The 23,509-nt window shown below is 49.0% G+C and overlaps 4 protein-coding genes across 4 annotated transcripts; 3 read left to right on the plus strand and 1 right to left on the minus strand.

Moving 5' to 3' along the window:
• Positions 1–6,005: 6,005 nt before the first annotated feature.
• On the plus strand, positions 6,006–7,895 carry H6S33_010311 (uncharacterized protein; the record flags this gene model as incomplete). Its single annotated transcript, XM_044841682.1, has 1 exon — positions 6,006–7,895. The coding sequence occupies one exon, from the start codon at positions 6,006–6,008 to the stop codon at positions 7,893–7,895; it is 1,890 nt and encodes a 629-aa protein (XP_044697454.1).
• Positions 7,896–14,420: 6,525 nt separating this feature from the next.
• On the minus strand, positions 14,421–15,962 carry H6S33_010312 (uncharacterized protein; the record flags this gene model as incomplete). The annotated part of the gene is made up of 1 exon (XM_044841683.1): positions 14,421–15,962. The coding sequence occupies one exon, from the start codon at positions 15,960–15,962 to the stop codon at positions 14,421–14,423; it is 1,542 nt and encodes a 513-aa protein (XP_044697455.1).
• Positions 15,963–16,324: 362 nt separating this feature from the next.
• On the plus strand, positions 16,325–18,236 carry H6S33_010313 (uncharacterized protein; the record flags this gene model as incomplete). The annotated part of the gene is made up of 4 exons (XM_044841684.1): positions 16,325–16,433; positions 16,519–16,927; positions 16,989–17,257; positions 17,320–18,236. The coding sequence occupies 4 exons, from the start codon at positions 16,325–16,327 to the stop codon at positions 18,234–18,236; spliced, it is 1,704 nt and encodes a 567-aa protein (XP_044697456.1).
• Positions 18,237–20,422: 2,186 nt separating this feature from the next.
• Positions 20,423–22,057, plus strand: H6S33_010314 (uncharacterized protein; the record flags this gene model as incomplete). Its single annotated transcript, XM_044841685.1, has 2 exons — positions 20,423–20,597; positions 20,664–22,057. 2 exons carry the CDS (start codon positions 20,423–20,425, stop codon positions 22,055–22,057), a joined length of 1,569 nt encoding a protein of 522 aa, XP_044697457.1.
• Positions 22,058–23,509: the final 1,452 nt, after the last annotated feature.

Consider the following 23,509-nt stretch of genomic DNA (forward strand, 5'->3'; position numbering starts at 1 on the left):
ACCTTCACGGAAGCTTCCAAAATTCTGCACGCGGACACGCACGGAATCACATCACAGTTATTCGCCCGGAACAAGGCGTACCACTGATCTCAGGGCACTCGAAATTTTATAAAAACGCACAAGATGAGGTGTTGACATGATCGTGAGGAATAAGCCGGGGAAAGTATATAGCCTACGGAATGCCGTTTCAAAGGCCGGGCCCGTGTGATGTTTCATCAAATATTTGTGAGGACCCATCATACAAGTGATTGAATTCAAGCGTTTGGATGCTTCGCTCTCTATTCAGTAAGCGGAGCTACTAGCCATCTCCTTTAAAGAGAAAGAAAGAAAGAAAGAAAACTCATAATGGAGGCTGAAACATCTATAGAGATTGAGACACGGCACCCGCAGTAATAATACGCTTTCTATACTCCGATGAAGAAGTAATCAATGCCAAGAAAATCATGCCAATATTTTTAATAAGTCGAATCGATCCTGTTACAGTCCCAAAATGCATAATCACAATCTCGCTCGAACTGCGAGATACAGAATATGCGCTCCTCCCTCAATTTAGAGTAAAGTAGAAGACCACATTCCTTGCAGGGTTAGGTTTGTACCGGTCAATGCAATGAAGTCCAGTCTTTCAGAAGTTAATTGGGAAAATCAAAGACAGACATTCCATGGGTGGGGGATTGCCTGGATCTCATCTTAGAAAGCCCCAGGAGGTGATGAGAATCACGGACCCTTCCCACGTCCGATTCTTGGGTTTTTTGTGTAATGTTGGGTAAAACAATGCATATGCATTCTAGACAGACAAAAATAACCATTGGTTGATTTGACGGAGTCTTTGATTGCGTGTTATTTATTTGCGATGATTCAGATCTGTATTGATGAGAAGAGCTTTCGAAGATCGGATTGTGTCGTACTTTTAGGGAGTGTTGGGCCGACTACATGTACTTTCATGGGACCATCCGACACAAACTTTTTAGTATAGGCACCCACTCGAGATCTATCTTAAATACCATTAAATTCCTTCACTCATTTCCATTCCTTTATTGTAAATAAAAGGAAGCTGCATGCAATCAGAACCTTTAAGTTCCGTGAAAACAGGCCATATTTTCCGCTCGAACCGGTAAATCGAACCTATGAGATATATTGTAAGATATAATAAGACTTTCTCCCAGTATTTACACCGTTTACTGAACTTGAGCGTCGTAAGAATAACATTAATGGGAGATTCGATATAAATAAACCCGCCACCAACTTGAAATACTAACCAGGGTAACCCCGGAAAACCATGGTCCCTTCACTCAAACTAACCTCGTCTCCACAATCTTCCTGAAGATATGAGGATGAAAATCACCAACGGGCCGAGTATATCCAGCTTCATCGTCAGCTGGGATTGAGGGAATCTGAACTTAACATCTCTCTGATCTTGCTAGTGGGGAATCTCTGTCACGATAGCTATGAAGCTACTAACATCGGCCTGTTCTGCGAGTTTCACCAAGAGTGAAGTCCCGATACCGAGGTAAATATCAAGTTGAAAAAAATGCCTAGTCGACCAGCCCTCACGGAGAACCTCCCATCTGCGTCATCGCGCTCTGGTGATATAACTTGCTTGCATGTGAATCTCTGGACCTTCTTCATGGTGGTTCGGTACGATTATTGTCCCGGCAGATCATAAGATCTTGTAGTCAAAGCTCCGTCCAACAGAATAGTACTACATACATACATGTGCCGACTTGAGCAGGTACATACATCTAGATGTAGGCAATGCAGTCGGAAGTCGGAACTGATAATTCGGCCAATTTCCGAGTAACGAGGATGGAAGCTGTGGAATTTCGCACTGATGGTCAGATCTTATCAGATCGTGATTTTCCGCGTATATTTTGATTTGGTGGGGTGCATATGTCGGAAAATAAAAGGAAGAAATCACCGAAGTCCATGTAGGTAGTCTAAAGATCATACGCAGGTAGAGTACGAGGTCAGGGGGTAGAATTCATAGGGGAGGGTAACAAGCGAGGTTAGACTCTCCCTTAATCTTAATCCCATCGTGGGGAGATTTCCACTAAGAAAGTCCATCGATCCCTGTTCCCAGGACTACTGTTATAGTTAGATGCCAGTTTTCTGTCTTCGATCAGGTAGGTCGGAAGGTGGCCATGTCAATCAAGCGATTTTAACAGCTGCTTGCTCAGAAGCTTTGGCCGAGTGAGGAACGATGATGGGACCACGGCTGCAGTGGTACAGAAAGGTTGCGAGTTCCCAAATGGTAAACACATCCGATTAAAGTTTGTCCCACGCTAATTTTTTCTACCCATCAAACTGATAACTAAATGCGCATGTACATACATGTACCCGTATGTGGAGTAGGTATTACATACGCTGTTATGTTGTGATGGAATAACAAACAAGTTTCTATTGGACCCCCCCTGGGGGTTCGTGATTCGGGAAGCAACTTCTCCATTGGCTTTCATCCTCCGCTCTCTAAGTCTGTCAACGTTCAAACGCATAGCAGCAGCTTATCGATCACTAACCGAAAAGTTGAAACATAACTGTCATGCCTGCCAGTTCCCCACGCGCATTGGTCAGCTTCATCCATTCCGTATCAATTGGTAGCTGAGTGCTGTACCGTGCGGAACCAACCACCAAGATCCTGGATCCATCAAGAGGGATGGATGAATCGTGGATTATCACACAGGGAGCTCGGGATCGCAAAACCTATCAGGCTCTTCTGTCTTATCAAAGGCAAGCTGGATACCCATAACGTGAACATCCCCGGTACCTGCGTGGGGTACATGCGCAGCAAACTACTTGATCTCAATATTTCCCCGCAAAAACAAAATATGGGAATTCTCCTGCTTCACAACACAAACACATCATGGGGGAGGTTCAGAGAACCACATCACGAAAGTGAGGTCATGTCATATGCTGTAATGTTCTCGGGCACCCCCGTCTGGACGGACCTCCGAGAGGTGGGTGATTGGTAACGATAACTGTCTAATAAGACCATGTTTCAATCACAGATTCGGTTCGGCCTCGAGTATTTGGATTTCGGTATGCCATGCCATGCCATGCCATGATCCAGCCCCTATATTATCTTTCTCTATTACACTCTGTCACGGATATTAACTAAAGAGGACGCAAGGACGTAAGAGCTAAATATGTGTTTATCAACACCGCTGAGGCTATCTACAGCTGCAGTACTTTACTTGGATATTGATTCATCTCGGCATATATCTGCACGACGTTTTCGAGTGAGTAGTCATGACTACCCAGCTCCCGGGCCCAAGATCGGGGAATACTGTTCACAAAGCTTCCAGAAATCCCAAATGTGCAGTGCCACTGTCGTCATAAGCTTACGAACAATGAGTTTGCAATGCATAAATATATCACGATCATTTTTCTTAATCTCCGGGCATGGACTCTTGCTGTCATCAATATGCTAGTTAAAACTGGAACATCACCCCCTAACGGACGTGTCACGGCATTTCCATCGGATGTAACAATTTATGTCTTTCCTACAGACCAAAACTACATGTAGCCACTGAGATCTTCGGAATCAAGATGCGGATAGTTCGCGAGTGTGAGTTGGTTGTTGTGTAGTTCCCCCTCATAGCAACGAGGGCACCTATCACAGACACCACGTTTATCAACGCCAGTTACATGCCAAGCAGCGTCATCTGAACATATATGCACGAGGGAGGGATTGATGTACCCAAGTATCCAGACTTTGGGTAGCAATCGAAAACTAGATGTTTATGTTCTACTCTAGCATCATGTGAATGATGTCACGGCGTGAGGCTCAATCTAACCGCATACCATCTTGGCAGGTCCCCTTTTGATGTGACGGGAATGCAGCAGTGCAGCGGCATAAACAGTGCAGTAAGGTGTTACCACAACAAGGATAAATGTTAATAATAGAGTAGATTACCTATCAAACATACGGTCTCATCGGTAGGACCACCAGGTGAGATTTTTCAATAGAATCTACCACCTAAGCTTTCGAAGCTTTGGCTTGCATGGGGGTAATAAAAGGCGCTTTGATATCGGTAATCTGTGAGATTTGTGTGGGTAGGTGAGTTAGAAGCCGAGAAACATCTCGCGTCCAGTGCACCCCCCTACGCATCTCCTAACTGCTCATGTATGTATATGTACTTACAATATGCATTACATACAGCAGCGTTTAACTGTGAATGGGGTATTATCATAGATGATCGGATGATTCATTTCTCGTGATATTTCTCCATCTGGCTGCGGGTATCACAAGTATGTCCGCAATGCTATTATTACATGCACCGAAGGCCGCCCGATCCTCGGAGTTTCCTCAATAAAAAAAAAAAAGTTAAGCTTGCTCTAGCCTTTGGCTATAGAAAAGAAAAGGAAACAAAAACCAAAAAAAAAAGCTCACCGTAGGTAGGGCATTCCGGAGTTCGTGCAACTGGTGTTGGGTCGCTTTCGTGCCCTTTCGCCGAGCCGCACGACCCCTGAGAAGAAGGCTGCCCACCCCGGTATCAACAAGGCACGGATTGCATTCACACCCTCGAGGTTAGCGGGGGGGTACGAGTCTGTCGCTGAAAAGCCTTGGGTTTTCTAAACTCCGAAGAGGATAGACTGTGGGGTGCGTTACTTTCTACAAGTAACGAAAGCGTTTATAGATTTCTTAATAAGTGTTACTCTTGGCTAGGACGAACCTCCACCATAATAAGGAATTATTTCGGGACTGAGTTTCGTGAAACCGCAATGATGCTATGAACTGCGAAGGAAAAGGAGGATGAGTCTGGACTTTGTGAATGACGGAAGGGCAATAATATCAATTGCTCAATTCCACGTTCTCGATGATGTCGTTTGTAATTTGGCGAACGAAAACTAAAAAAAAACGAACGAAGATTTCATGATCAGCGGAGAGGAAACCAACAATATTGCTGAGACCTGGGAGGGCACCCGCGGTATTACAGAGGAAAGAAGAGAGAAAAAGCAATATTTGATATAGCACAAACACGGTAAACCGGGGCACAATCTGTCCAATGCGGATACCCGCCCACCCGCACAATGTGTCTCATTTATCAACATATCTTGCAACTGGCTCATAATCAAAGGGAAACGCCATAGCTTTCTTTCACTCCCATTTGTTCCGAATAATCGAGAGATCATTTACGATGACTATCAATGATATGAGTCTCCATCCAGCCATTCAGGCCGACATACAGTTCAGAGAGTTCCTGTGTTGGCACTGACAACGATAACGACAGCAGTAGCTAGCGGCAATGAGCAGCCACCATCACCATGTAGTACCACCATCACTACAACCACAACCACCAACAGTAACAGGAACCCCCACAAGGATGTATGTATGTATGAGAGCTTTGGGCTTTGACAGATCGCCGGGCTGACCCACAAGCCCCTGTAAAATGCCAGGACAATAAAGTCTGTGTGCCTGTGTGCCTGTGTGTCTGTGTACCGGACAAGGGTGAAGTCCAAACGCCCAAGGCCAGTTACGAGCGAGTATTCCATGGAAACGAGCCAGCCACGACCATACCAGTCTGTTTTCAGCTTGCGGCACGGTTCAACACCGTCACTTTACCTGGAAATTCCAGAAGGACCCCTAACGCATACCGGTTTTGCATAGAGAAATGCCGGAGATTTATATAGGTATATGTAACCCTCGGCTTGCTCCACCTCCACAGCTTTCATTAAAGTAAGAAAATAATAACCCCGTTATTCTTTTTTACCATATTACCACGCCGTACCCGCCATCCCCGTCTTGAAAAGTACATATTATTATTTGTACTAGTACTATCATTTCGTCTGGGTCTCTATTAGGAAAGAACAAAAAACAAATATCTCCTCACACCCCCCGGATTTGTTCGACCTGAACTTGCAGTATGTTCTTTCAGCCCCATAAAAACCAACACAACCTTACTCACAGTTATTAGAAACTACATATATCCACTGCAGCCCAGCAGTACTTCAACAACAGTTCCTATCGTATTGATATGCTGTTTCGATTAGTATAACAATCGCCCAACATGGTCTTCAAGCCGGATTTTTCGTTCAACCCTCGTCCAGTAACACCTGGCGCGATCATCTCAAGACCCTGTTCGCCAAAGGCCAGTCTTGATAGGAAACCACATAAGGTGGAGGATGGTGAGGTTTCTCCATCAAGCAAAAATATTTCAATCATGTCATCGTCACCATGGTCTTCAAAGCGATCTTCAATGACGTCCATTGCTTCATTGAAGAAGCAAAATTACCAAAATTTACCTCTAGCATTTGAAGATGAACTTATTCCTTCACCTGCTGCCACTTTGATTGAGGAGGATGATGAGTTTTCGGAGTACAGCGACGAAGAAGTAGAAGTTGTTGGGAGGATAGAAAAGATTGAGAAGATGAGAATCAAGGAACAGGGTCCCCTTTCAATCAACACAAAAACTTCCATATTCAAAGGATTCCACCCATTCCAATTCCATAGCAGCAAGAAGAGGGACGATACTCCACCAAGCCCTGTAGTTCCAGTCGCACGAACACCTATAACACCTATACCTCTTACACCAAACGCTCGTGCGACAGCACATTCTCGATTCCGGCTTTTCAAATCAGCTCCCAAGCGCAACAAGAGCGTCAGTCGCCGACCACCACCTCCACCACTCAATCTTCAGGCCCCGAAGAAGGTATCGCCTCCATTTTCCATCAGAAAGGTTAATGAGCCTGTTCCTCCCCTAGAACCAGCAATCGTACTGGACACTTCGATGCTCGCCCCGGAAGAGTACGACTTTTCACTATCTCCAGAAGCTGGCGTACAATTGCTTTCTCAAACCCTTGAAGAGGATTGTGACGATGAATTTCAAGAGAAAGAGGAAATCTACAGAAGTTACAGTTATCAGAACGAAGAACCCACTCACCGAGAAATCCCACAGTTGGAAGAAGTCACCCCCATATATTTGGCAAGCCCTTGGTTTGATGCATCCAGAGGAGTATCACCGATGCCAAAAGCCATAGAAGTAGACACCACAGCCATCAAATTCCCTAAAACATACCTCCCAATACCACAAAACATCTTCGAGAGTATTCCAAGCTCTCCCATCTTCTCACCCTTGGCACCAAAGGATAACATCACCATATCAGTACCTGAATATAAAGAGATATTGGAGTCATCAGATCTAACTACTCAGCTCCCGTCACCCCGTTCAACAACATCATCGTTTCTATATGATGAAGACGATGCGTCATCTGATATCGAGGACTCGCCGGCGCTTGTCTACACGAAAAGGCCTTCGGTTCCTAATTCGCGGAAATCTTCCATTGCAACATTTTTCTGCCGCGGCGGACAAAACGCGATGCAAGCCCGCAACGACTCTATCGGATTTGGGGGGCTCACCGGCGATCAAGTCAAGATCATCGATGATGCCGAGTCGATCTATTACCCAGGTATCAGCTCTTTGAAGATAAAGACATCCTGGCTCTACAACAGCCCAACTGGAAATTACTCCTCAGACGAGGATGATAGTGACAGCGACTATGGTGTCGAGGAGGAGGCCTACCCAAGGAGGTCGCTACCAATCACTCCAATGCACAGAAAACCAAGCATGACAAGCTCGCTCACATCCACCCCGGAACTGATGTTGTCTTCAGCATCATCGGTTTCTTCATATGGTCAGATACTTTCGACTCCACCGAGGAGAATGGATCGGAGGAGGACAGCAAGCTCAGATTGTATGATGCTCGAGGCACTGGAGGAGATGGAGGCAGCAGGGTTGAAACATCAGTCGGAGGAGAATTCAAAAGGACTTGGGCTTTTTGAGGATTTTGATATCAGTTCCGAATGGGCTGACACTTTATGGGAGATGGATGTGGAAGAACAGGTGGCTGGTTGGAGTTTGGCAACACCACAAGTGCCGCTTATTGGAATTGCACGGTGATCACGAAAGGAGGAGAGGGTTGGCAAGAGGAGCAAAACAAAAGGTGACAAGTCTCTAAACTATTTATTTCATTTGTATTGGTGTTTTTTGTCTATTTGTTGTCCGGATTTCATTTGTTGGGGGGCGGGAAGGTGTCATAGGAAAGGATGGGTGGTTGGGTTTGGAGTCTTGCTGTGTTTTTGCGCCTTGCTTGTTATTATCTCTATCTATTTTGTCCAATGGCAGACATGTCCAAGTCTTTTCTTTGTGGGGTATGTTTTTAGAGGACAGGTATATCCAACCGCGGCCGGAGGATATTAAATTGGGGAAGGTGGGGGGACAACCGGCGTATCTAGCTTTCTTTACTTATTACCACATTTTAATAACATACTTCTATACGGAAGCAGATCTTTTTGTCTTTAAAACTTAGTTTCATTGCGGTTTGAATTGGATGTTGGGGATCGAGATTGATGTTGCATTTACGGATTTGTATTGGTTATTTGATTAAAAAGTACATGTAGTTCTTCCTCGAAATTGATGCTTGGTTAGTAATTTGCTGTGAACGTTTTTTTTATTCATTTCCTGGGGCGTATATCTGTAAAAATAGATGTAGTCAAGTTTTTAATAGATTTCCCATTCGCAATTCTGGTCTCGTTTAAACGACAGGAGATGTCGTTGAAGTTGACGTGCATTGTCTCACCTCACCCAGCATTGTGGTCTGGGGAATTCACAGGAGGGATAGGGTTACTTTTGGAGGATCGGTTGATAGTTTATTCTTGTGCAGTTGCCTCTTGGCTGTAATGGCCGTCTTGAAAGAAGATTTCCACATCTCAGTCTCGATTTCCCTTTCCATTCCAACGGAAAGCGGTGTCTGGTTCGAATCCTGTGGTCGTCAACTCACCCATGCGAGTAATCCATGGTGCTGATTGGCGCTAAGGGCGAGAAATATCCTTCAGGGAAGCAATTCTGCAGAGAGTTCTCCCCACAGGGTGGCGGCGCCGGATTGCACTGCTTTCCGGTATGGGAAGTCGGGACAGAGCGGAATACCAACTTTCGCCCGGTATTTTTGATTTTATGTTTTGTTTTATTGCATCGTGGGATTGGATTGGGGATGGGGGGAATTGTTTGTGTGCACATGCGCGATCGGGGGGAGAGCGCAATCTCTTGCAAGGTGTGTGTGTGAGTTTCGCTTGCGGGCATGCGGTGATACACGTTTATTTTATCGGTGGGAATGGTCATTTCCCATTTCCCCTAAGGCTTAATTGACCGAGCTTACCGCCATATCTATATCCATATCGACATATCACATATTGGTGCGACCGACGTACAGGCAGGAGACACAGGTACGATCAATCGTTCAAAGCTACATGTAGGTAATACAATATCCCTCTTTCTTTTACCGAATGCTTCACCACCAATTCCGACGGTCTGTCTGTCTCTATCGTGTCTTGTCTACCCCTAGCCAGTAATATGCTTAGCTGCGATTAATAACGTCCCACGTTCGCCGGCCGGCCTTTCTACCGAAACGCCTTACACGCGCGCTCACTTAACAGCTCCACACCGTCTGTCTGGCTGTCTGTTCCTCGAGTGTGCAGCTGGGGGCGCAGTGCAGTTGAAGGTTCTGATATATCTTGCCATCTCAGCCTCTAACTACGTACCTGACATGACTACTTCTCAGCCTCCTCGATGCGTGGGGGTCAGAACTCTATTTTTTGATGCTGGTGGTGCAGCAGAGTGGGCCTTGGCAGGTACCGCGCATATGATGATGATGTGCGTTTTTCATATATAGTCGCGAAGGAATATATAGATTGCAATCGGCTGGGGTCGGGTTGGGCACTGTTGGTTTTATATTGTATTGTGGGGTTTGGGGGGGTTATATTGGGAGCTACTTTACATGGCTAGCTAGGCGGCTATGTTGGTTGGATGGAGGGAGGGGTGGCGGTGCTGGAGGCGGTATGTATTGTGGGTCCTTCAGGGCGTGACATGTGCGTGACGGACTGGTGATGGGCGCTGGGGTGGAGGTGGGGGCAGGTGCTGTTGAGATGCGGAGCTGATGAGGAGAGAGGGGGGGTGCTGGTCATCACTAATCACTCGGTAGAGTGGGGGTGGGCGCTGGTTTAATAAAAACTACTCCATATATACGAGACCCGGAGTTCGCGAACCTCAGGTCGCACTGGGTGTCGGGGGCGAGATACATATATTGCGCCTACTATACTAATCAGTACTACCACCCTTCCTCGGGGTTCAATTGTAGAAGCACACTGTTGACTTCGCGAGTCGCGACCTCAGGCTGTACTACTGTCGATCGAAATGAAAGCTTAGTGCTGAGTGTGGTCCAGACCTGGCCGGGCCCACAGTCATAAGCCACATGCACATCTGGCAATCTTTATCAGGAACGCAGGCCGCCCAACACACAAAGAATACAGGGTTACCTTTTTTTGCGTAATAGGCACGCGCATTCTTATGTGATCGACGAGTGACCAGCTGTGACCCCAGCCGAACGGTTGGGGGCCGGGCTGATATACCCGGGTCCGGGAAAGCCGAGAATGGCGAGAATGTCCTTTGATGCCGCTACTACACGTGAACCTCAGCCTTGTGGAGGGAGGGTTGTGGTATCGTCAAATTTTGTACGTCGGAGAGGCCGATCTCTTTGACAGGATTTGCAGCGCAAGCCACTCAACATATTAGTGCCCATTTGGTATATAGAGTCTTTGTGGCCTGCGCCATCAAACGGCCCTACAATACCAGCCTTAGCTGGTATTTTCCAGCTGAATATATTTGACGGTATTTCCGGAAGAATAGATTGCAGGGCAGGGCTAGATGTGGTTGCTGTTTAGTTTTCAGCCCTATATGCATGTACTTTATATATCGGGTCCCCCTTGTCGCTGCTGTGATATGATCTATCACTCTGGCCTGCTGAACCCAACTACTACATGTAACTGCCACCACGCACACATACTGACGGAATCAATCAAAAACAGCCGAACTTAACACTCTATATAGTGAGTCAGTGAGAAAACAGCTGAACATGAGTCTAAGACAAACAAATTCACTCATATAATCCTTGGGGAACTCCTGCTACTAACTGCTTGTCGGATTGTGCGACTGAACGGCGGGCTTTAGTTGGTGATTGTATGAGTTATTCTCCGGCCGTGGCGTGATATCGATATGCGTCTTTCGAGTTCATCTAGTGCCCTGTGGGATATGCATGCTCCCCGTCAGCAGTGAATACGCCCGTGACCGAGTAGAGACCACCTACTTCTCAATGACGCATGGTCAGCTAGGTGTATGCGTCGGGCCATGTTAACATTTAGAGTAGTCTCCCGTCGAATTGTGATATCGTGTAACGCGTTGTCGAGTCCCTTATGGCCGGTGACCAGTGGACTTAAACCTACATGTAGTACTAGACTAGTCTCGATGGAGATTGAGAAGGGCATTTTTTCTCTTCAAAACCTCGTTCATTCCTGATGTCTATATATGTGCTAGATAGGGTTTTTGGTATATTAGAGTTGGTTGATTGGCCGAGCCCGTGATGGGGTGCGACCTAAGAGTACAGAAAACTTCGATATGCCTGATGAACATATATTATACCTCATCATTATAAAAATATGCCGAGACTTAAAAAAAAAAATCTCTCCTAGCCCGTCCATAAAAAAAAAGAACAAAAAGTAGCATTGATGGTCCAGCCATATCTACTACTCCCACCCCTGGATTGAACCCTGAACCTTCTGTAGCCGAAGGCAAGGCACAATCTCTCGGTGTCCGTCCGGAAGGCGAGTGTTAACCGTTAGGCCACTCGCCCATGTGTGTTATCGGCTAGAGGTGATATTTGAACGCCAAGGATAAGCGATAAGCTCTACAATGTAGCTCGATTATTCGCGTTAGTGATAGAATAATACAAGTTGGAACTGTACACACGCGCTCATGAAGGTTCGATCCGTTGTAAGAGAGCATGTCATCTGGTTTGTAGGGTGAATCATACGTTGTCACTCGCCTGGGTGTCTTTCCGTCTTGGCATGGGCCACTCCTTCCGCCACCACAACTACAACTACAACCACAACCACAACCGCCATAAGATTTTTCTATTCCCCATTATCGCCAGGATGACTGACTTTCTTTATCTAGGACGAAATATAGAAGTGGCTAATCCAGTGGGTTCTGAGGGTTCTGCAGACCGTTGAAGGATTAGCATATGAATAGCCAACTTGAGAGGCCTATATACGATTCTCGATTTTTCCATAACATATTGGCTCGTCCCGGATTGACCCGTATCACTGGTCATTATGCCTGTGCTACTTACTGGAGAGGCACCACGGGTTGGAGTCTTGTGCATAGGCTTCCTACAATCTTGCCAAACATGCGAAATAGTCTAGGCCGAATGGTTCTGCTCCAAGACCACCCTGTACCACAGTCTCGAGTGGGACACACTACTAGTAACGATCGTCTTCGATCATTCGAGTTGAAGGGGGTGGGATGAATGACAAGAGTAGGTTTGGCAGTTATGAGTGGCTGTCGCTCTGTTTGTCGTTTTGGGAAAGAAGGTATTGGATCCAAGATGGCACGTTGAACGACTATGTACCAAGTGTTTAGAGTTACTCTACCAATTAGTACTATCTGTAGCTGGGCTTTACTATTCCCGACGCGGCGACGGGCTTTGCTTGCTCAACGATGGCTCATGATCAGCTTGAGTCGCAGGCGCTGTTCCGGTTGATGCTAACGGGATATGACCAGCTTAATTAGTTTAGGAGCGCGAGATTATTAAACATGGAAGAGCCATCAATTTGACCGAACAAGATAACAGATGAGAGAGATCGTGTAACAGCTGGTTTTGACTTTCCAGTGCCCAAGGATAAAAGGGAATCCAATCTTGCAGCTATAAATAGTAGGCGGGCTATAATTCTGAGTGGGAAAAGAAAGAGCTAGAAGAGCTGGGAGAGTAACTGGAAAAGGTCTACCACCTAAACCTGTGGGACCTCCCTGAGAGTACGAGCCCCACCCACGATCGCAGTCACCGCGCGAGGATAACTACCGGTGGGAAGAGTTGGCTCTCTCGGTGAATGGGCCGTCTTATAATATATTGTAGCGTGTGTAGTTTATATTTAAGTGATATCTGCCAGCTCATGAGCCACGGCGGCCGATGATACGAGCATTTTGTCTACAGTTAAGAATGGTCTTCTTTCTTGGAGAAGACTACATGTAGTATACTACTCGTAATTTCATAGCGTTTGTGAACACAACTGGGTTGCATACCCGCAAAATCCTGCATGAGGCTCCAGATTTTGGTGTATGCAGACCCAGCTATGTTCACAAACGCTATGAAATTACGAGTACTAGAATACTATAATTAGAACATTTCTAAGAGAGCCGGCCTTCCTGCAAAAATTCCTGTCGGGCCTATCATATCATCGACACTTTGCTTCAGATCTAAGAGTTATTGCAAACCCTAACCCGCAATATCGAGTGATTTCCTATGAAGGTATTTTCTGTTACTAGAGGGCTCACAGGAAAGGCCCTTCATACTTATAATTGTTGTTTTTTACAATCTTTGCTATCTGTTATTAGTACTGTGTCAAGACAACGAGTTTGGTTGTCTTGTTATAAAAGGAGCCTGTTCCTTCTTCTCTCGTTGATACTTTAATTCAGTTATACAGTTCGGTTCTCTTCCGTCTCTTATAAATTTGCGACCTGACCAACAATCATATATCACAAGAGATAGAGATACACCCAGTGATCAAGTTCAAGCTGTCGTTTGAGGAATACGATAACCGAGTAAGTACCGGCCTTCATAGGCCACAGTTGGAGCAAGAATTCTAAAGAGAGCACGCGCATACGTATTAAGACCTGTCAATGACACGAGGCGCCAAAGATAGTTATCTGGCGTGCGCGTGTTAATTCTATACTTTGAGGTAATGCAGCTACAGCTTGATGACACGCCGGAGGACAGTGTATGATGAACTTTCATATTATGTAGGTAGGTTGATGCCTTTGCCTTCTAATCTTCAACCAAACCTGTCTCTCAACGTTCATGGTTTTTGGGGGTCAATGTTTGACTGCTCAGCTTGAAGAAAGGGGGACGGGGCCATAATTTATACATACCGTAACTACATACTTGCGTCTTCTATAATCTGGCTCGAACCTTTGATATTTGATGGCATAGGAAAACTTCTTTTGATGATGCTTCTACAATTTCCATTAATCGGGCCTGGGATGAGGGGATACTCGCCAAAAATAAAGTCTGTGGATGAATTAAGCACCTGGCCTAATGGTTGCGTAGTCTATGACAATATCACACTACCCCAGAACTACCCTACATACATCCACCGCCACTTGCAGATAAAATAAAGAAAATTAACTATTTCAAAAAGCAATTTGTGTCGTCTCTCTTTTCCCACCTTTGCCCCTCGGGCCAAGTATATCCTTTCCCTCGTAACTGTTGCGTAATCTGTGATGAGTTATTCCTATCATCTACCTACATATATATAACACCGTCCTAAATAACTACAAACAAACGCGCAATATCATACATACATCCCTACACCGCAGCCCTCAAACCGCTTCCTTCCGCCGCCCAAACACATCTCTCCAGAACTCTTTAAACCCATAATTCGGTTTCTTGCTGTCGTACACCGCCGCACTCTCGCCAGCCAAGCTCTCCAAGATCCCGCTTTCGCCCTTCCGCTCCATCGAGAATGCCGATGTGCTTGCGCTTGACCTGGTAGCCCGCGCCCTGATTTCTCCTGCAATCTGCGGCGCGCACTCCCGGAAGCAATTTTTGAGCTCCCGCTCTAGGGAGAAGTACGTCTTCTTTGCCAGCTCGGGGGCCATGAGGTTGTAGGTGCGGGTGATGGAGTTGAGGTTCTCGATCGATAGGTTGTGGTATGAGGCCTCAGTCCTTTCCCACACCGGGTCTCTGAACGGCGCCGTCGACCCGCTCGTCGCGGGGGTTTCTTCTTCCTCGACAACCTGCTTGCCTTCCCCAATCCTGGCCGCCCTCTCCTCAAGCCTTCCCAGGCGCTCCTCGGCCTCCGCATACCTCTCCGCCCTCCTGCACTGCTCCTCCAGCCCCGTCACCTCGGCCGCAATAGTCCTGCTCACATGCCGCTTCCACTCGACCCGCAAGCGCTCCCGAAACGTCCTCGCCGCGCCCGCCAACTCCTGCTGCTTCTCAATCCACGGCGGCACAATGTCCTGGTCCTTGATGATCCGGTTCAGCAGATACTCGGTCGTATCCAGGAACGGGCTCTCGGCCGCGTGGTCCCGCACCAGCGGCTTCCCGCGCATCGAGTTGTGCCGAAACGCGCCGCGCTGCCGCGCCTCCTCGATCCTCTCGTCGGCCAGCGACCCGAGCGCATTGACGGACGCGACCGCCGCCGCCGCCGGCGCCCCAGGCTGGAACCGCTCCCGGAACTGCTCCCGGATCTCGGCCTTGTCGGCCTCCGTCGCCGCGTCCTTGACGAGCGAGTACTCGGCCGTCTTGTCCCGCGCGCGGGCGATGCGGTCGCCGCTGCTCCGCGGCTGGTGCCGTCTCGCCGGGCGGAGGAGGAGGAGGTCGATGTTTGCTGGCTTTGCGCTACTACTACCGCGGAGGTCGTGCTTGAGCGGCTTGTGCGCGTCGACGAGCATGCGGAGGACGCTGTCGGAGGGGGACTCGGCACCGGTCCAGGGCTGGGCGGAGGCGATGTCGCGGGTGTGCTTGGGGGCGTAGGCGGGGAGGTTTACGGTGGCGGTGGCGGTGGCGAGGGCGGCGGCGGCGATGCGGGCTTCGAGCGTGCGCTTTAGGTCTGAGGGGAAGGTGTTTTCGGAGGCGATCTGTGGGGCGCGCCGCGGGGAGGCGGTGAGGGCGTCTTCGGCCATGGCGGTGAAGCGGCGGGTGAGGGCGGACTCGGACTCGGACTCGGACTCGGACTTGGACTCGGGTTCTGGTTCTTCATTTTGGGGTGCTGGAGGAGGGCTCTGGGTGGCGTTGGGGCTGGGGCTGGGGCTGGGGCTGGGGCTGGAACTCGAGAGACGGTGCTGCTGCACGAGCTGGACACCGGGATGGGGGCGGGATTTGTATACAGAGCGTCTTCCGAGAAGTTTCAAGGACATGGAGATGTAGACTGTGGCTGTAGATGTAGACTAGTTGTGGCTGTAGATGTCGATGGCAGAGCGTGGATGAGAGAGAAGAGAAGAGTGGAGCAGAGCAGAGCAGAGCAGAGCAGGCACGGGCTGCTGTTGGAGGGGGGAAGGAAGGGAGGGAAAGGATCCGGCAACACACACGGCCCCACGTCGCCAGCCAGCCATCCATCCATCCATCCCCGCCCCGCACACACGCACACACGCACACACGCACACACACACACCCGCAGCAGCCCCCCCCAACCCCAACCATCTACATACCCACAAACAGCCCCCCCCCCGTCAAGCGCGCGTCCGAAGAAGCCCAGCTGATACACGATACCGCCAGCAACATGTCCACAGCCCGCGAGTTCTCCACCGACCCGGCCCTCCAGCAATTCGGCGAATGGATCATCGCCAACGGGGGCTTCATCCAAGAATCCCTCGTCTTCACCTCGCCCGGTAGGTACATGTACTTACAACCAACTAGGGCCACAACCCCCTCCCTCCACCCCACCCACCAGCTAACACACATCCCCATCCCCAGAATCCAAAGTCGGCAGCCAGATCCTCACAACCGCCGCGCTCCCGCCCTCCTCAAGGCTGCTGACATGCCCGCACGCGCTCGCAATCGACTACCAGAAGGTCAAGGCCCACTACTCGCCCGAGTTCCTCGAGGCCGTGCCCCCGCACGCGGCGCTGTGCACGTTCGTGGTCGGCGAGCGGCTCAAGGGCGACGCGAGCTTCTGGGCGCCGTACCTGCGCATCCTGCCGCGCGCGTTCGACACGCCGCTGTATTTCGACGGCGAGGACATGCGGTGGCTGGCCGGGTGCAATCTGAATGCGGAGGAGGTCAGGACGCGGAGGAGGGCGTGGATGGAGGAGTGGGAGGCGGCGGGGGAGGCGTTGAGGAGGGAGAGGGGTGTGGGGTCGAGGGCGGCGAGGGAGTATACTTGGTTAGTACTAGTGGGACCCTGGATTGTGGGTGGGGGGCTAATTGGTGCCAATGATTCTTAGGGAGCTGTTTCTTTGGGCGGCTACGGCGTTCTCGTCGCGGTCGTTTCCGGGAAAGTTGTTGGATTGGACGACGGAGTCCTCGATGACGGAGATTGATGATCCGGACTGTCTGCCGGCGCTGTTTCCGCTCATTGATTCCGTGAACCATCAGCCTCTTACAAAGATCACCTGGGCGCCTGGTGACAGTGCTCTCAATGTTGTCAGCGGCGATGAGATCCCCGCCGGCGGAGAGGTGTGCAACAACTACGGACCCAAGAGCAACGAAGAACGTTTGTCCGCCGTATTCCCCCCCAAAACCTCTATCTCCATACTAACAGTAGTCCTTTGGCAGTGTTGATGGGATACGGCTTCACCCTGCCCTCCAACCCCTTCGACACCGTCGTCCTCCGCTTCCTCCCCGTCCTCTCCCCCGCGCAGGAGTCGATCCGCGCGCTCCAACCCGCCTCGCCATTCCCAGACGGCATCCACCACCTCTCCCCGCGGAACCCAAACTCGCTCTACCCCGCCTCCCTGCTCAACCTCTTCCACCTGCTGACCGCCACCGCCGACGAGCTCCCCCTCCTCGCGGCCGCCCCCGCCGCAGACACAATCACGCTGCGCAACACCATCGCGACGCACCGCCAGCTGCTGCTCGCGCTCCGCCGCAAGCTCGACGCCTTCCCTGCCGAAAGCACCCTCCCGCCGCTGTCGAACGGCAGAAGGCGCGCGGCAAAGGTGTACCGCGACACGCAGGTGGCGATCATGGCTGCGGCGGTGGCCGAGTCCGAGGGCGTGATCCGCGGCATCCTGGAGGCGGGGAAGGAGGGCGTTGTCACGCTGGAGTCGGTGCTCGGGGACCCGGTGTATGCTGCGGCCGTGGAGGCGTGTTTTGGGAGTGTGGTGCCGCTGGAGCTGCAGATGGCCGGGCATGAGGATCTGGTGTTTACGTTGTTCCTCTGCTGGCGCTATCTGCAGCGCGACCGGCTGCCCGGGGCGTGGGGGAGGTGGTTTGCGCGCCTTTTGGAGGCGGGGGAGTGTGGGAGGCCGGAGGATGTGAAGGACGACGAGGAGGAGGAGGAGCTCGAGGAGGTGGGGGAGCTGTATAAGGCGTTGTTCCCGGCTGTGGTTGGGGCGGCGCCGGGGGTGTTTGCGGGGGAGGGGTGGACGGAGGGGTTGTTGAGGTGGGGGATGAGGGTGTTTGGGAGGGAGAGTATTGGGGTGAGGCTTGAAGGGAAAGAGGCGGAGGTTGTGGTTGTCTGCATTGAGTGAAAAGTGTTGAGATAGATAGATAAATGTGTAGCTGCTTACATGCCCAGTAGATAAGTAGGTAAACGGCTATGTAATATGATCCATCAGCTCACGGGCAAATGATAGGACGGATTAAAAAAATTCATAGAACCCCCCCCCCCCCCCCCCCCTCTTTGAAGGCTAATAGGTAGAGAAGAGCTTCCAGAATTTCAGCCCTACATGTAATTACCACTATGTACCAGATCAGTGGTCCATAGAGTAGTCGATATCTCCTTGACACTTATTAGGTTTTGCTATGTAGGCTACGTAGAAATTCCCCAAACGTTCAAATCCCAGTTCCACCAGATCCGTGTGGTGTCCCATAGATTGATTAGATTTCAGGAACACATCGTGGCTTTCCCCCCCAAGACGTTTAATGTTTAATGTCTAATAAAGCCCCCCCCCCCCCCAAGCCATAGCCAGTGAATCGGGTACCTGCATCTAATGCCCCCCGCGGCCTAGCCTAGCCTAGTCCAGTACAGAATTGGCCCGTCAAATCCGATGTCAAAAAAAAAAAAAAAAACCCCGAAAATAGAATCATTTACGCACGGATACTCGGCACCACCACCACCACCTCTACTCTAATCAACCTGCCCCTCCCTCTACCCACCCACTTGGTCGGGAGGGTTTCTTTTCTTTGGGGGGGGGGGGCGGGGGGGAATTGAGTTTAGGTTATCAAATCAGTACCCCCGATCGTAGGGCCCTCGGGGAAGGGGTTCAGGGAAAGGAATCACGGGTAGTTCGGAATGGAAAAAAAAAAAATAAGAGTCAGACCTTTGGAATGCTACGTTTTTGTGATTGCACTGCCGATCACTCGGCTCGACTGGTAAACCTGATTCTAGAACCCCCCCCGGTGCAGATTGGGGGGGGGGGGGGGCTGGATAAAATAGAACCACAAGCTTTGATCTCCAGATGGAGGTACTGCATGGAGTAAAGGGGAGTTGCGGTTGTGTGTGTGTGTGTCGCGCGCGCGCGTGAAGGATGCAAATTCGGAATTTAAGGGTCCAGTTTAGAGTTTTAAGTTTTAAGTTTTTTTTTTTTTTTTTTATATTTTTCTTTTCTTTTTTCTTCCTATGCTTTCCCTTTTTCGCCATAAAAAACAAAATCACCGGTAGATAGAGTAGGTAGGTAGAGAGTGCAGCAGAACGTAGGTGGAGATTTAGGATTTCGAGTCAGTCAGTGCTCAGTAACCTAACGGGTTGTACTTGAGTGGTTGTGGGTAAGTGGTGCCAAGACGCCGGTATTATTGAGACAATGTTAGACTTTTGGGGGGGGAGTGGTCCAGGTCAGTCAGCTGATTTATTGACCGTGTCTTTCGGGACTTTTGGATTTGGAAGGGGCGGTGTTGAGGAAAGGGGTGATGGATGGTACGGATATGGTGACTGTGGTGGTGTTTTTTTTTTTTTTTTTGGCTTGGTGTGTATTGCGTCTTTCGTATTGCGTATTAAGTGGTTGGCTTGCATGGTGAGGTTGGTTGTACTTGATGTTCTGGTTGTTTATGATCCCACGCAGAGTACTAGTAAACTGTTCGTACCTGCAGTAGTAAGTATTACAACGTCAGTAGTAGAGCAGTACATATGCAACGGCGTGAATCCACAACCAGAATCTCCACATCCACCTCCGCATTCCCCTCAAAGCCTCCCGGGACAGGTAAAAAAAAAAAAAAAAAAAAATTACTAGTAAAATACGGGTACCTGAGCTAAACCTCCCGCGTGAGCCAGCGCCCGGTGCTCGAGGGTCCGGTCCCTCCAAGTTATTTTTGATTCTCCTCTCGTCCTCCCCCCCCCGGTGATTCTTCCACCCGGCAAGAGACAACCACCAACCTACATGCGAGTTAGTAGTTCACGATTTCTTTTCTCCGGTCTTGTGTGGCACGGTGGTTGAGGACTGTATATAGAGAATTGAACCCGCCGGTCCACCATGTGTTTTTTTGTTCTCTCTCTTCCTTATCCAGTTGTTTGTCGAGTACGTCCCCTACGCGCGTGGTTCATCAGCGGGGTTTTATTTTTCCGTTCCTTTATTTGTTTATTTCGTTTATATACAGTCGTTCATTTATTATCTATAAACGCCCACACTCTCTCACCCTTTTTCTCTGGATTTTTTTGTTTTTCCGGTGACGTTTGATACGACGCCTTTTTTGAATTTTATCACACACATTCATTGTCACTATGGGGAAAGACACATTCTTTGGATATGCAGCTGCAATGCTGTTGTTGAGCATTGGGGGAGTTTCGGCCACCCCGCGAGGATTCGAACCTCACACGTTGCAGCAGGAGACTGTTGGCGCAGGCCGTTGGCATAAGTATGAGAGCCTATTTTGGATGTATGCGAATACCGATCTAGGTAAGAACGAAAAACTTTCTCAACGTGATTTCTGCAAACATCGTTAGCTAATTCAGTCCTACGTAGATTCATTAAATCCAACCCAACGAGATGCTGGGTATTTTGGCATCAAGCGACCCAACAACGTACACAGAGACGCGGCCTCCGACGAGTCCATTTTCAAGCTAAGGATCCATTCCGACGGTATCCCGGCTTTAAACGACGGCAATATCACACTCTGCCACCCCACAATTCATCGCATCAGAGCGCCTTCTTTCTTACCACTCCGGACTGCTGCAGAGCTCGAGTACCACACCCTCTACAATAACGTGCTTACGCAGATTGAAGATAGCGAGGTTTTGGATGCCAAGCTATCGCTTGAGCAGACGCTCAGACATATCAACCACTGCGGGTCACCTCAGGACAGTGATACGCCATGGGGTCTTATGGAGGCCCATCCGCTCTCAGGGCGCCTTGCACCAGTGATTACGAGTGCAGTGACGAGGACGCGGTTTAGAGACGTAGATGGGAAGAGCGTAGATGCAAGGGTTCTACACGTCCTCGTGAGCCAGAACAACGGTCACTCTGCTGGTAGTGAGGTTGACGCGGCCTTTGATGTGCTATATACGATGAACCCAGAGCCACGGATCAGGTTCGTCAGCGTACCTGCAGAAAGATCGGACCACTCCCAGGTGGGCTATCCAAACTGGGCACGGATTATTGAGGAAGCCGGGAACCCTCTTATGAAGTTGTTGAAGAACGAGAAGGATGAGTCGGAAGATAAGGGAGAGGACGACCTTGAATTGACCGAAGCTGAAGAGAGGGAGGCAGAAGAGAAAAAGCATGCCCTCGCCCCTACTACTGCCTCTCACAGAGATGAGATACAGAGGAAACAGCGCGTGGAAGCTATCCAAGCAGCTCTGCACAGGGCTTCCAAAGGATCAATTCTTATCCATACACAAAACACCCCAACCAACACTACCTCGACACCCATGGAGACCCCCGAGAAGTCACATCTGACAATTACCTTCGTCAAGGCTCCCGTAACTCCCTCTAGCATCACTATGGTCTTGATCCGCATCTCCAAGACCCCACTCGAGCTCCTTTCACGCATTCGCCCCGGCACAAACAATGCCCCGGTCAAACCCGTGGAGGTTGGGAACGATCAAGTACCCGGAACCCCCGGTCCCGGTGCTATCGCTCTGGTCTTGTGGTCCCTCTTCTGGGTAGCCTGGGCTTTCTGCGTAGGTCTCTACACATGCCGTATCGCCCGCTACATTCTCTGGAGGATGCGTGGTTCCCCACCAAAATACCAGCGAGTCCGCACAGACGAGGATGACTGTGAGAGGGGGGTCATTGTGCTGTCCCCGGACTACTTCACTGTTGGCCTTGACACTCCAGAGGGTGGCCAGTCATTCGCGAAGCCGATGTTGAGTAGCATTAGCGAGAAAACCGAGCCGGAGGATGATGAAGAGAAATAGCAGCTACAGTTCTCACAGCCACGACGAGGCGATGTGACAGCACGACTGATCAAGCGGACCTGTAGCGCGATCAGAAAATATTATGTGTCTGTGGTAAAGAACTGTACAGCGGTAGATGTGGTGCGGACAGCGCCAGTTGTCTCTTTTGTCTTGTTATTATGGGGACTGTGTGTTGGATGGGAGCTTGGTGAATGGGCGTTTTCTAGGATTTTCTGATGTATGCATTAGGGACGGAGTTTTTTGATTTATTTTCTTTCTCTTTATATGGGGTGGGGCGGGGTTCTTTTGTTTATTGTTTTGTGTGGAGAACATCTTATAGCAGGTTGGGATTTTCATAGTTATACTACTCACCTAGACTAGGCTTCGTGACGGGTTATCTTTCTTCTTTTTTCATTTTTTTCATCTCTCTCTCTCTCTCTCTCTCTCTCTCTTGAATATAAAGTGCTCGTTTGTTTTCCATCAGTAATCCTTTCCTTTTTCTTCTTCCTCTGTGAATATCTGAGTGCTGGTGATCGAAAGCAAAAAAAAAAAGTGTCAAGTTATCAGTAATTTCTAATGCTAGTTGGAGTACCGGTATACTACCGGAGACTGAGTGATTTTCCATGATTTGATTAATTCTTCCTAAATCTTATTTGGGAATAACGTAGATATCGCGGCTGCCAGTATAAATTCCACTCAGTAGGAGCTCTCCTCGATTTGATTCATGAGGGGAGAAAGATATAAGAAGCCTCTATGGATTGGAGTGGTAAATATGGTTTGTTTCGGGAATACCACTGACATCCTCAGAATGGCACTTGTGGATCCTGCAGCTAGGTCGATAGACAGGACATATCACTGGAAAATCCTCATCTTCTTTTGCAGTGATAGAGTAGTGTATGTTTGTTTATGGACTCGGAGAAGTGAGGTGGAGAACATGTAGTTAAGGCTGACGATGACGTCGGCGGACCCCAACAGTACTCGCATATCAAGTATGTATTTGCGCAACCAGCAAAACACACCGAATCTCGAGAGCTTTCCCATCTCCCCTGAAATTATGCATCTTTTATCTAGACACCTGAAAGATTCTACAGGCCGCTTTTAGGCCATATCCATAAAGAACGAGGCGAAGGGTGTCTTAAAAGTCCTTTTATTGCTTTCCTCTCCACCTTTACCAGTATCTCAATTAGGCCAAGAATTTGAAGCATGAATCTCCCTTATCGAAATTATACTATACTTGGTCGTTGCAGTTTTGGTATAACTATGGGACTTTTTATGAGTTGTTGAAAACCTCGATTTTTGGTGTGGGCAACTACATTAGTACTTGACAAGCGAGTACATAGCAACAGTGTTCACTCAATTTGCAAATTGTCTTTTTGAACCTGAAGTTTTTGCTATGGACACGAACCGTTTTTTTCTTTCTTTTTTCTATATAAAGCTGAGCAATCATGGGGGGTTCCACTACGTTACTTTCTA

This window comes from Morchella sextelata (assembly GCF_020137385.1).
Source record: "Morchella sextelata strain SCLS chromosome Unknown scls_4, whole genome shotgun sequence".
NCBI lineage: Eukaryota > Fungi > Ascomycota > Pezizomycetes > Pezizales > Morchellaceae > Morchella > Morchella sextelata.